This window comes from Pteropus alecto, unplaced genomic scaffold (assembly GCF_000325575.1).
Source record: "Pteropus alecto unplaced genomic scaffold, ASM32557v1 scaffold68, whole genome shotgun sequence".
In the NCBI taxonomy this organism is placed as follows: Eukaryota; Metazoa; Chordata; class Mammalia; order Chiroptera; family Pteropodidae; genus Pteropus; species Pteropus alecto.
In genome coordinates, this window is record NW_006441386.1 from 2,459,532 (window position 1) to 2,472,663 (window position 13,132).

The window sequence follows — 13,132 nt, forward strand, 5'->3', positions numbered from 1 at the left end:
GGGGATAGCTTTTCATATCAACATCTGCCCTCTCCTCCTCCCCCTTACCTTCTTCCTATAGGAAATGCTGGCACTATCCAGCTCTGTAGTCTATGGGAGCACATCTATATCCCAGCAGGAAAGAGAAAACAGCTGCAGACCAGCTCTGGATCCATGAAGAGATGCCTTCAAATGCCATCTCTCTCTTCCTGGCCTCACCTTGGAGACCTATAGAACAAAACTCTATCTCTGTCCCTGTGTGCCACCTCCCTTTCTCTATCTGCTGGGTTTGGCTTGTGTCAGGTTGGGTGGGTTGCACTTGGGTTGTCTGGAGATGTTTTGGGTTTCTGGATCTCTGATTCCAGCCTCGTCTGTCTGTGTGGCTTGGGGGCAGGACCGGGATGGGTAATTTTGACTTTTCTCCATTCCCACAAAGATTTTCAATTTCTTCAAGCAACCCTGCTTCTATTCAACATCTTTCTGAAATCTAAATTTGGAGCCTAACCTGAATCGATTGCATTTCCACTTACAACAGAGCTGCCCTGGGCTTACTGAATGGAGCCCTTCTGATTCACTGCACTGGGACTCTGCTAAGGGACACGGTCACCAGCCAGAACTCAGGGCTTGCATGGGGCAAGTGAAACACACACACACCCCCACCCACTGTCTTCACCCTGACTCATCAGGAGGGTGCTGGACTGGGGAAAAGTACCATGTTAGTCAAGAATCTTGGCTCTTCCCTTCACTGGCTGTGTTATCCAGGCTAAATCACATCGTATCTGTTTCTCACCTTCCTCAGCTCTAAAAGAGCTGAAACAAATAACTTGCAGAAGGTGATAGAAGCCAAATGCCATATACAGAGCTACGTGGGAATTCTAACAAGAAATCTGTCTATACCTAGGCCTATTTTCCTAATGCTAGTTCAAAACCACCATGTCACCATTTAAAAATATTTTAGCACAGTATTATTTTCTTCTGTATGATTTTTTTCAGATTTACCGAATTTTCTGCAATAAATATAAATTAACTTCATTCTACAAAAAAAGGAATATAAAACTATATTCATATTATAAAATTACATAGTCAAAGAAAACATACTGAAGTATGCTGGCTCCTAGTGTGGCTGACTGCTTCACTCCCAGGCTTCTCAGAAGGACCCGGTGCCCTTCAGTCTGGAGATGAAGGACCAGAGCAGCCCCAAGATAGCATGGGCAAGATGGTAGAGATAAGACGGCTTCCTCACACTCAGCCTCCTCAGCTGTCTCTCCAGCCCCTTCCCCTCACCATATCCACCCAACCCAACCCAGCCTTTAAAGATCAGTTACCTTCTAAAACTAGTTCCTATCCAATTAATCAACCAATAAACTTTAGGTGACCACATTATAGACAAGGTGTTATGGCGGATGCTGAGGGATAGAGATAGTATTAACCCTTTCTCATTTAGGGCAAAAAAGTACAGCTTGCTGCCAGCATTAACATCACGCATAGGAATGCTAAATTTTCTAGGATTTGACATTTTCAGCTATGGAGAATTACTGTATTTTGAAAACGGAAATACCATTACTAAAAACAGAATGCTATAAACAGAATAATGTCTTTTGTTTCCAAAGACTATTGATATACCAGAGTGATGCAAAAATAATAATAAAAGCGAGATATTTTGTAGCAAACTTTGGGGGTAAAGATAGGATTGTAATCTGTGGATTATCTCGGGGTAAACGCTGCAGCCATGAGTGCTGCCGGCGAGTATTCTCAGGGCAAACAGGAAGTGGGTTTAAAAGCTCAAAATATGGTTCCAGCCCTTATAAAGCCGACAGTCCAATTCTGGAATCGACAGATAAACCCATGGAGGCACAAGAGTACAAAAGGTACAAAGCCATGGGTACACGAGCCGTGGGTACAAAAGGTCACTGGCAACGAAGCCTCGTGCAGCTTAAAGCAGGAAATACTCAGAACACGTGCCTGGCACAATTTTCCCACCCCCTAAGCAGTGACCTTGAACCAAGCTTTAAAGGATGGATGAATGTAGAAAGGGGAGGAGAGAGCAAACCAGGATAACTAGTACTTCTCAAAGACTAGGGCTGAAATGTGAAGGCTATGATCTGAAGGCAAATGTGAGGTATTTCAGCAAGTCCATCAGTCCGGCTCGAAGAGGCAGAGGACACTGGGCAAAGGTGGGAACATGGGAGATGAGGGTTGGAGCTGGCTGTGGCAGGCCCTGACTGTCAGCCTCCATGATTCCTTAGGAAACAGAGAGCCCTGGAAGGTTTGGGGCCCAAGGGAGATGTTGCTTCCCACTCAGATAGCCGGAGCTACACACACTCAGTAGAGGGAGGGGTGAGAGACTAGAAGCAGGGCACTGGGTTAACGGGTACTGCCTCAAAGGTCAGGGTCAGCAGTGGGACCTCACAGACAGAATGGAAGAGCAGATACAAGAGTCAAGAGGGAAAACACTAACTCATCTCTGTATGCTCTCACCTCCATACCAGCATCTCCACGGTCTCTTTAAAATATGTTTTTTGTCCTGTATTAAGAAAAATAAAACATAAAACTATATCCTTTAACTTTTTCATAAGGCAGGATTTAGGACCTTGGCACCAAAAATCTTGGCAGAGAGGCCAGTCCTGAGGAACTCTGGTCACCCAGGCCCCCTAACCCAGGGGATTCTGTCTCAGGATACCCAAAGAAACCTGTTCCACGAGTGAGAGGGCACTCGAGATAGCTGTGCTCACAGCTGGAAGGGGGATCCCTCAAGGAGCTCCTGCTGACATAACTGCGTAAGGGTCCACAGGAAAGGTTTAAGAAATATGAGCAACCTTTAAATTGCCAGCTCTCACTTTGTACCAGATGGGGCTGGACCCAAGTGGCCTTGTGTGCTCAGTGCCTGGCTCTCACGGGCCCTCCATAACCCTGTGAAATAAAGCAGGGGTCCCCAACTCCCGGGTCGCAGACCAGTGCCGTTCCATGGCCCATTAGGAGCCTGGCCAGAAAGCAAGAGGTGAGCAGCAGGCAAGTAAGCCTAGCTTCATCTGTATCTGCAGCCACTCCCCAGGGCTAGCATCACCGCCTCAGCTCTACCTCAGATCATCAAGCATTAGATTCTCATAGGAGCACCAGCCTCTGGTGACAAAAAGGTTGGGGACTGCTAGAATAAAGAATGTCAAGGTTTCCTTCTCCTCCTTCGGTCCCAAGAGATGGAGACAGGCGGCAGAGCAAGTAGACACGGCAAGGTGACAAAAAGGTTGGGGACTGATGGAATAAAGAATGGCAAGGTCAAGGTTTCCTTCTCCTCCTTCGGTCCCAAGGGATGGAGACAGGCGGCAGAGCAAGTAGACACGGCAATCAGGTCCCATCACCCAGGCACCAGGAGACCTTCCTCCCTCTGCCGCCCTCCTGCTGCAGCAGGTAGCCCCTGCATGCCTAGCACATTAACAGATGGGACACACATTAACCAAAACAAGCACAGGCAAAGGAAGGAGTGATGGGGAGTGGGGTAGAGATGGGTGGTTCCTCTCCATTTCATTACCTTTCCCTGCTCTCTTCCTCCAGTCTTCATGTCACTACAAATTACACTCTGCAGCCAGGAAGATAACATCTACCTAGCTGCAACTTGAATTCTTGCCTTGCCCAGGAAAAGCTCTCAACCCTGCCAATGCCTCCTCAGAGGCTGCAAGTCAAGAAAATTCAGCCTTCCCACAGTACCTGACCCAACCAGTCTCAAGTGCCACACATCCCCGCCCCCTAGGGAGTTGCTTGCATGGCAAAAGAGCACACAGGAAAAGAAGCCAGACCCTCAGCTCATCTGAAGCAAGCTCTTGGCATCTCAAAAGTCCCCACCTCCACCAGCTGGTATTGGCAGGCAAATGAGTTTTCCTCTTTGCTCTGCTCGGTGTAGGCAGTAGAGTAGAGGGTAATAGACCTTGGGTTTATTAGAGATGCAAAGTCTATGGCCAGCCTTACCCCAGATCTACTGAATCAGAGACTCTGGGGATAACGCCCAGAAATGTGTCTTGACAGGCCCTCCATGTGACTCCGATGCTCAAGAAAGATTCAGGCGGGCTGGTGCAGCAGCTAAGAACCTCAATTCTGGAACCAAACTATCCAAGTTCAGTTCCCAGCCCTGCCAGTCCTTGGCTGGGTTATTGTGAGCAAGCTACCAGGGTGGGGGGGTTGGGGGCAGTGAAAAGGAGTAACACTGTCTATCTCCTAGGGTTGCTATAAAGACTAAATGAGTCCCTGCGTGTCTGTTGCACTTAGTAAATACTATCACTTAGAATTTTATTATTCCTACTAGAGCATTTTGAAGTGTATGACTATATCATATTCAGTTTCCTAACTGAAACCAATACTATAATGACTTATGTCCTTGAGTGCAGCCTCACAGAGAGGGAACCCATGCTATCCTTGCACCTTCTCTTTTGGGTCCTCTGGGTACATCTATGGCAGGTATCTGTGTAGAATAATAAGGTCCACCCCATAAGCTTCTAATTCCTCCAGAAACAAACTGTGGATTTTGTTTCATTCTGTGTCTTGGTTTTTTGACACTCAGGAGAAAAGCTCCCTCACGACCCCTGCAGCAGGCTACACTGACAGCCAGGCCACACTGTCTGCGAGGCATCAGTGAGACTGCAGTTTCCCACTGCATACACAAGTTCAAGGCATCCCCTGGACACTTGTTGAATGACAGGGAGAAAACCAAGGGGTCCTTTCAGAGGGTACTCAGAGATCTGACCACATCCTACCCAGAAGGACCCAGAAGAGATCACTGGAGAGCAGAAAGAGAACAGTCTGTGGTCATCTTTCTCTCTGCCACTGGTCTGGTCTCTCTCTGGAACTGCAGAGAAGACAGTTGAGTCCAGTCTTCTTAATGTAGAATCTTCCTGTCACTAAATTTGATACTCGTTATAATTAGGAGTTCTGATTCCAGACTCTACAACTTACTAGCAGCACGATTATTATCATCACCTTTATGATTATCTGAAACTACCATGAGAACATGAGATAGAAGCCCAGGACAGGAGGTGGCAGCCTTGGATCTGCCTTGGATACCAACTGTATGGACCCTGGAGAGCTGCCTGTACTCCAGTAGAGAATTATTAATCTGACCTTGGGGACAGCAAGTACCCAATGTCCTATCAGTCCCTGGACCAAGTGTGACTCCCTCTTCTGAAGTACTGAGAACATTTTAGATGGGACAGCTTTTGACAACTGTCATTACAGTAAGTCCTCACTTAACTTCGTGGATAGGTTCTGTGACTTTAGGGAGACTGGTATGACGAAACCAATTTTACCATAGGCTAACTGATATTAGGAAAAGATAAGTTCCTATAGCATCTCATCGACGTTATGAGGTTGAACCTATCGAAGTTATGAGGGCCTGCAGTAATTGGATGGCACACACAGCTTTACGACAACGTAAAAAAATACTTCCCCAACCCACCTGAGAACTTTAACATTGCTCTCAAGCAGCTCTCTGGCATAAAGCGGGTGTGTTTTAAAAGCAGCCTCCACCTGGGCTGTGGGAAGCAGGAGTCGTCATTATTGTCTGTGTAGCCTGCCTAATCCAATTTACTACCAAAGCGCATTAGCTCCAGACTTGAGGCCTTGACTCTGCAGACATTTAAACCCACCAATGTCCCTCCCTTGTCGGACTCCACCAAGCGCTGTTCCTTCCTCTAAGTTGGGTTGGGCCTCCAGTCCCATTTGGCCACACGACTAGTTTCTCTGCACTTCGGTTATAGAGTCTCCAGATAATTCCTGCACGCGGGGACCGGGAGCCCGCTGTACTGACATGTTTCCACAGTAAAAGCAAACTTACGGCTGGAGCACAGAAAAGAATCAGGTAATTCTTTCCAGCAGCCCCGGCCTCCTGGTGAAGACAGTGAAGAGAGAGTAAGAGGGAGCGCGCGGAAACCAGGAGGTGCGGGCTCCCCAACACAGCGCTCAGGGCCCCAGGCGTTTACCGAGCCCGTGGGCGCTGACGCTGGTCCTTACCATTCAGCTGTCGGTAGACGATGTCCTCGAGCAGCGAGAGGCGCTTCAGGACTGCATCCTGGATGGGGCTGGCGCTGTGCGCGCTGAGGTTGACAGGCTCCGCGCGCGGCCGAATCTCGTGGAAGGCGTCTCCGCTACGCACCGCGATGGGCCGGCACTTAGCCAGGAAGAGCACGAAGCCGGCCACCGCAATCAAGTTCAACACCAGCAACACTTTGACCCTTCTCAGTGAAGCCATCAAACACGCCCAGCCGGCCCTTGCCCCGGACCCGCGCCCCCCTTGGGCTCCAGCGAGGCGCGGAGCAGCCGGGGCCGTGCGAGCCTCACACTCCGGACAGCCGACGAGGATCTCAGCCGCTCCCGGCCCCACAGCGCGGATGTTCCGGCAGCAGAGACGATTGGGAGGACGTGGCGCCCAAGAAGAGAGCGAAATCGCTCACATGGAAGCCTTGGGTCTGTAGAAGTGCTCCTTGAGATGCCGGCGCAGTCCACGGAGCGCGGCCCCTTCCAGGCGCCTCCGCTTCTCTGCGAAGGGCCGGGGGCCTCTCCTCGGCCCCAGCCAGTGGTTCGCCGCTGGCCCTCGGGCCGCCGGGAGCAGGGCTACCGGAGCAGCGGACCACCGAGTCAGGCGCGCCGGCAGCGGGGCTATCCCAGCGCCGGGTGGGAGCGGCACGCAGCTTCTCTGCGAAGGGCCGGGGGCCTCTCCTCGGCCCCAGCCAGTGGTTCGCCGCTGGCCCTCGGGCCGCCGGGAGCAGGGCTACCGGAGCAGCGGACCACCGAGTCAGGCGCGCCGGCAGCGCGGGGCTATCAGCGCCGGGTGGGAGCGGCACGCAGGTGCCTCGGCTCAGGGTTAGCCGCCCGCCTGCAGGGGAGCGCGCCGCGCCTCGGGCCGTACAGCCACCACCCACGTCCACCTGCAGCCGTCGTGGAGCAGGACCGGCGGTCTTCAGCCGAGGACCTGCACCCCAAGGCGGGCGCCTTTGTTCCGCTCACCGACCCGCTCCATTACTCTGAGCAGAGGGAAAGCCCGCGCCCGGCGCCCGCATCCTACCAGCTCCGCAGTCACGCTTAAGTCTTAATTACTCTCAAAGTGGAGGCAGCACTAGGGGGTGAGCGATGGGGCAGAGCGCTTGGTCCTCTCTGCCTCTCGCGCCGGAGGACACCCCACCCTGCGCCAAACTCACCAGCGCGCACAGCGCCGCGGGCTCCCGGACACGTTCCAAGTCCCAACACCACGCAGTGAGCTTTCGGGGCCTGCCCGTCACATTGGCCTCTCTCGGGGCTGGCGCGTGGGAGGCTGCCCGGAAGGAGGAGTCGGACCTCAAAAGTCACAACAGTTCTCTACCCACCTCGGAAAACGTCGCGGGGAGCGCGGCGGGAGGGACGCGCGCGGCGCACCCTCCGCTCGCCAGAACCGGCAGCGCTGCTCGTCCCGCGCCACAAGGAGCCAAACGCCGAATCTCCTAATTGGCGGACGCAGTGATACCGCCGCTGCGGCACGGAAAACCCACACAGCCTCGGCGCTGAAGAACCCTGAGAGAACGCGCAGGTGGCGGCACAGCGCGGGGCGCGGCCCGAGGGGACCGGCTGCAGCGCCAGCTCCTCCGCCGCCGCCCTGGCCACCCCTCCCTGTGAGCCTATCGGCCGCTGCCGCCCGCAGGCTGCCGGGCGCACAGCTCTCCGGCTCCCCGGCTTGTGCGCGCGCACCCGGAAAGGGTGGGGGCGCCTGGAGAGTAAGCACGGCACGGGATGGGGCAGTCAAGTCATGTTGGCTGCTGCCGGCGTTGGAGGGACCCTTCGGTTCTCAGCACTCCCTGAGCGAGTGGGTTTGTTCCATCCTGGTTGGCGATGAAGACATCCCTTTCTGTGCGCTCCCAGCTCCGCTTTGCGTGGCCGGGAATGGCTGGAGGGAAAATCTGGCCTGGAGACTCGGATTCTGTTACTTTGGGGGCCAGGCCGGCGTTAGTAGACTGGGTGGGTTCTCTCTGTGTGAAAATTCTAACGCCCAAGTCACAGTTTCTGTGTCCACGCACACCTCTGTACGCGTTTTATTTTAAGAAACATATTTTGGCTCCTGGATTTTCATAATCTCTTCCTCTTCCCAAAGCCAAGAGCTCGAAATGCTGGGATTCAAAGCCCCTCGTTGATCCATTTAGTTCCTTGAGCCTAAAAATGAAACCAGGCTGCCAACTAATAAAGACCCGGGACACAGCCCAATGAATCTGGTGGCTTCCATCACATTGTCATATCGCTTCCATCTGGTTAAAGGTTTGGCTTTTTGTTTTGCTTTATTGCTTATTTATTATTTTAAATATTGATCTTTAACATAGAAAAGTACATGAAAACATAACAATCTTTTTATTTCACCTCTTGGAACCCTGGACGTGGGTTCAATATCATCTTTACGTTTTTTTGCTTTGTATGATGTACAAGAAAGTGAATACAAACCAGTTAAATGAAAAAGCCACATGGGAAGCACAAGGGGCAGTTTTTAACCACAGGTGTTAGGCACAAAAGTCACCGAGTAGGAGGAAACCTGGGTTTTTGGGCAGTTATGATTATGACAGGCACTAGGACAGGCGCGGTCCCCACATTATCTCACTGAATACCCAGTCCAGTGAGGTGTTGTTATAACCATACTACAGATGGAAGCTAGCACAATCAGTGGGGGCTTCTGCAAAAATAATTTTCGAACATCCACAGGATTAAAACTGAGAAGGCTGAGGCATTGAGCTAGGGTTCTCCCAGTAGTAAGTGGTTTGAATCGCAGGTGGGTCTGACTCCCAAGCATGTGCGTATTTGGGAATAGGAGACAGGAAGCAAAGTAGAGAAATTGGCATCAGAGTAGTGGAGAAGTTTCCAGGGAAGACTCAACTTAAGAGAGTCTTTTCTTCCTCTAAAGTCAGGGAAGTCCCTTGCCCAAATTAACTGATGATCTTATCACACATCTTAGAGGCTTCTCCCCTCACCTTCTGCATGCATCCTACGTTCTCAAATAACATCTGACACTAGACTCATGGTCATACCACACACGGACTCATGGTCAATCCCCACACGGAAGCGCTCCACTTATGCAGTCTTTCCTGCACTAAAATCTCATCCTGTGACCATTGCTCCCTAGCTTTTTACCTCTCTCACTCTCAATTCCATCCAAACATTCTCTAGCTTCCAGCAACCTCTTTCTCTCCCTCCCAGGTATCTAAGCCCTTTTATCCCCTTTTGAGTTCCTTCTCTACCTTTTCTGGTTACTCAAGTTCTGGGTACTTACTCATTTATTTCAAATACATTCCTAATAGCAGCCATAGTTCATACACACTCATATACATGTTCTCCCACTGCCTCAACCTAGCAATCCCCATCTCTGCATCAATCTCACCATCTTTTTTCTTGCACCCATGCACCCAGGCAAGAGAGTATACTTAGGGAAAATGACCTGACCTGGAAGCTGGTGGGGAGTAGGGTCATTACCAGTTGATGGTGTCTTACTTGAACTGGATCCTCAATTCTGCTCAAATACACTGTTCATTGTCCCTAACTAGCTCTTCTCCCCAGAGGTGCCTAAAGCCAGAGTAGACTTCAAAAGCCCATAAAGACCCTTCAAAAAGATACAAACATTTTTATGTGTATATCATGGGCATTTTTCTGAGGAAAAGACCCATAACTTCTGTTGGATTCCCAATGTGGTCAGTGACACCGAAAATTTACAGACTTGCCTGGTATATGTTAGATATGCAAAAATATAATCAGCTAAATATTTATTGTATGCCAGCTGCTTATGAAATCTGTGGCAACAAGGTACACAAGGTTGGTGGAGCTCTCCGTTTGCTTGCATACCTTGATGAAAGAATGAAAACTCTGGACTAAGGCCAACATGCTTGTATAAATGAAAAGTGAACTGACACGAAGGAACTGAGTTGAATAGATTCTGCCTGCTCAGTAAATTCACAAGCCCTGAGGGAGCACACCTAGCCACTTCAACTATATACACAAAGATTAAAGGATCCGTATGCAAAGGCATCAATTGCCCTGTATCCAGAGGCTCCAAGAGGGATGAGCAACCTCCATCAAACAGTGACTGCCATCTGTCTACCCACAACTTACCCCAGTCCAGCTAGTAAAACCAACAAAAATACACCTCAGTGGCTGTGTGGTCTGCCCACCAGGGCATGTGGATCCTATCCCACCACTGTTACCTGGAAACAAACAGCTCAATCCTTGACTTTAACATAAAAAATTTATCCCGGATGTCTCCAAAACTCTTTCCTAATTATAAAACATAGTTAAACTACAAATGTTTTTCAAGAGCGATTTACTGGTATGTTTGACAAACTAAAAAGGAGGAGATTGATGTATTTCTATCCATAGATCATCAAGGATTTTGACTCCAAAAACATTTTTCACTCATCCATGGTTCATATCACCTGTAGCTCCGACTTGACTCTCACCTTTGCTTGTCCATTAAAAATTTCTCGCATCTAAGCCTGGTCTATTACAGGAGTTAAAAATACTTGTAGGCTCACCAAGGAAAATCAGGGTTTATGTCTTTACAGAGGTTCACCAGTCCACTGACTCTGCCAGAAGCAGAGGTGGAGCCTTCACTCTCATAAACCCCTGAGCATTACAACACATACTGGAGTTTGTTTTGTATTCTTTACGTTAAAAAAAAAAAAATGTGAATGTTCCTCCCTGCTTCAAGAATTCCCTGTGTAGTGGGGGGAAAGCTCAGAGGGGAGATAAGTAAATGGGGAGAGACCAGGCTGTGCTGAGTGCACCAGTGCCTGCATCGTGTACAGCAGTAGTGGCTGCCAAAGAGGCTGCACAGGCCCACACACTGGTATATAGGAAGAAAATCTAAGAACTTCTTTTTACTGTTACTTAAGAAAGATCTCAAAATTCACTGATATTTAATATATGCAATGACAGCCACATGTGTATATAATTTCTAAAAACTGTACATATAATGATGTGCATGTTTTACATCTTTTCCCAGTAGGATTCACTACAAAAAGGACTAGGAGCCAACTGGCCAAGTTATGGCAGCTCTGGAGTCGCATGTGCACTAAAATGCTTCCTTTCTACTGTCGAATTCCTTCTAAAACTCAAAGACCACCTTAAGGTTCCTCTTAGCATCCCAGTCCTCCCTGGAACTCTATTAGGGAGCTCCAAACGCATGCAGCTTTTTATCTACAAATCATCCACAAATTTATTTACAAATCTACAAAGCACCTATTTACTGACTCACTCACTAACAGCTTTTTATGGAGCACTTGCTGTGTGTCATTGTGTGCAGTGCATTGTGGATACATGGTCCCTGTCCTCTTGGGACTTATTGTCTAGCGGGAGAGACAAATAGCAAACAAATCATAATACCAAATTATTAAACTGCCGTTAGGAGAAACAAGGTGGCCTAACTGCAGGGGGCCAGTGGGCTGGGTCTGTTTGTTCACAGAGTCACAGAGCTTTGGGGGTCCAGTCCAACTAGCTGCTCTGGAGAAAGCCTTTCCCTCTTTTCCTGTCCTCGGACCTTTCTTTTCACTCAAGGATCCCCACACTCTTCCCAAGGACAACTCAACAGCTGGGGAAAGCCTGAGCCTCCTTGATGTTTTTCTGAAATGTAAATGAACCTTACTCCCAAATGCACAAACCTCTATTTTATTTATGCATACAACTTTTCTTAATTTAATAAACATTTATTGCAACCCAAAGATTGTCACTGATTCTACGTGAGAAAAAGAGAAAGGTGAGTAAGAGGAGCATGAAAGGTGAATTTTCACTGTTCATTGCCCATTGTTACTGTGAATAAAAGCCCTCGTAGGACCAGTGCTTGCTTTGGCTTTGGGGTGAGTGTGGGGAGGAGAGGCCAACGGACTGCTGTGGGCCACACAGATGCTCTGTGATGCTGATGCTGCTCAGGAGGATTCTGGCCTGGGTAGACAGACAGGCAACTGGGAAAGAAAGCAGATGGCCAGGGGCTCAAACCATCCACAAGAGGATCAACAACAAAAGCCCTTCACCTGCGGTGCCAAGGCCCCACCTCCTGACCCCACTCAGCCCCCATGCCAGCTTTAGTGCTACCTGGTCAGTCCTGCTCCAGTTAACAAGAGCAGATCTGGGTGCTCAGGGTCAAATCTGCAGGCATTTGTTAAACCACTGATCCCCATCCTCTTTTTCAAGGACTGGAACTCTATTTCTGGGTGTTTTCGACACCACTTCTTCTGTCCACAACCTGGTACTCAATAACCTATCACCAGAGCCAGATGAAATGTGTATTCAGCTACCCCATGATGCCCTTCTTATTATATATTTGCTCTAAGGAACAATGACCTCTCTATAAGGGGCGGCAGCTTGGGCTCAAAACTAGTTTTGCTGGGTGATTTCACGAAGCTTCAGGAGGTGGCCTTTGAAACTACTGCTTTCTAAGTTGTTTTGCTGAATGCAACCATTAGTTTAGAGAAAATTTCCGGGAAAGCATAATTTTTGATCTTTCACATGGAATAGCCCAAAACAGTTGCAAGTACTTCAGAAAAGAACAAGGCTCCGAAGTTCTCAGTGCAGGTGGATTTTTCCTCCATCGCACTTGCTGCAGGAAGTCCAATGCCCTCCTAAAGGACTTCTAAAAGTAAGATTCTCTGGGATTGCTCACCTTCAGCTGGCTGTCCTTATCACCTTGTGCTCATAACCCTGCGTTTCCTAGCCAAGATTTCCCATGTATCGTGCCCTTTCTTTGCCATTTTTCTCATCCAAGGACACAGGTCCCTGTATTCGTTTTCTATTGCTACCATGAAAAATTATCACAAACTTAGAGGTTTAAAACTATACAGATTTGTCTTATAATTCTGTAGATCAGAAGTCCAATATGAATGGGCTAAGATCAAGGTGTTGGCAGGGCTGCATTTCTTTGTGCAGCCTTGAAGAAAGAAAGAACTAATTTCCTTGCCTTTTGGGGGGGGGGGCTTCTAAAGGCTGCCAGTATTCCTTGGCTTATGGCCTCTTTCTCCAATTTCAAAGCCAGCAATGTCAGGCTGCGTTTTCATGCTGCCATCTCTCTGGTTCTTGGACTGCACCAGAAAAGCTTCTGTTTATGAGGACTTATAAGATTAGATTGGGCCCACCTGGAAAATCCAGGGTAATCTTCCATTCTCAAGGTCTTTAATCTTAA

General features: G+C 49.1%; 1 protein-coding gene across 1 annotated transcript in view; it reads right to left on the minus strand.

The window, feature by feature from the left end:
- Positions 1–6,480, minus strand: part of GALNT17 (polypeptide N-acetylgalactosaminyltransferase 17) — a 409,742-nt gene extending 403,262 nt beyond the window's left edge. Inside the window, exon 1 of the mRNA XM_006918523.1 lies at positions 5,974–6,480. Coding sequence (XP_006918585.1) covers positions 5,974–6,211 — 238 coding nt within the window. The 5' untranslated portion in view covers positions 6,212–6,480. The remainder of the gene's footprint in view (positions 1–5,973) is intronic.
- Positions 6,481–13,132: the final 6,652 nt, after the last annotated feature.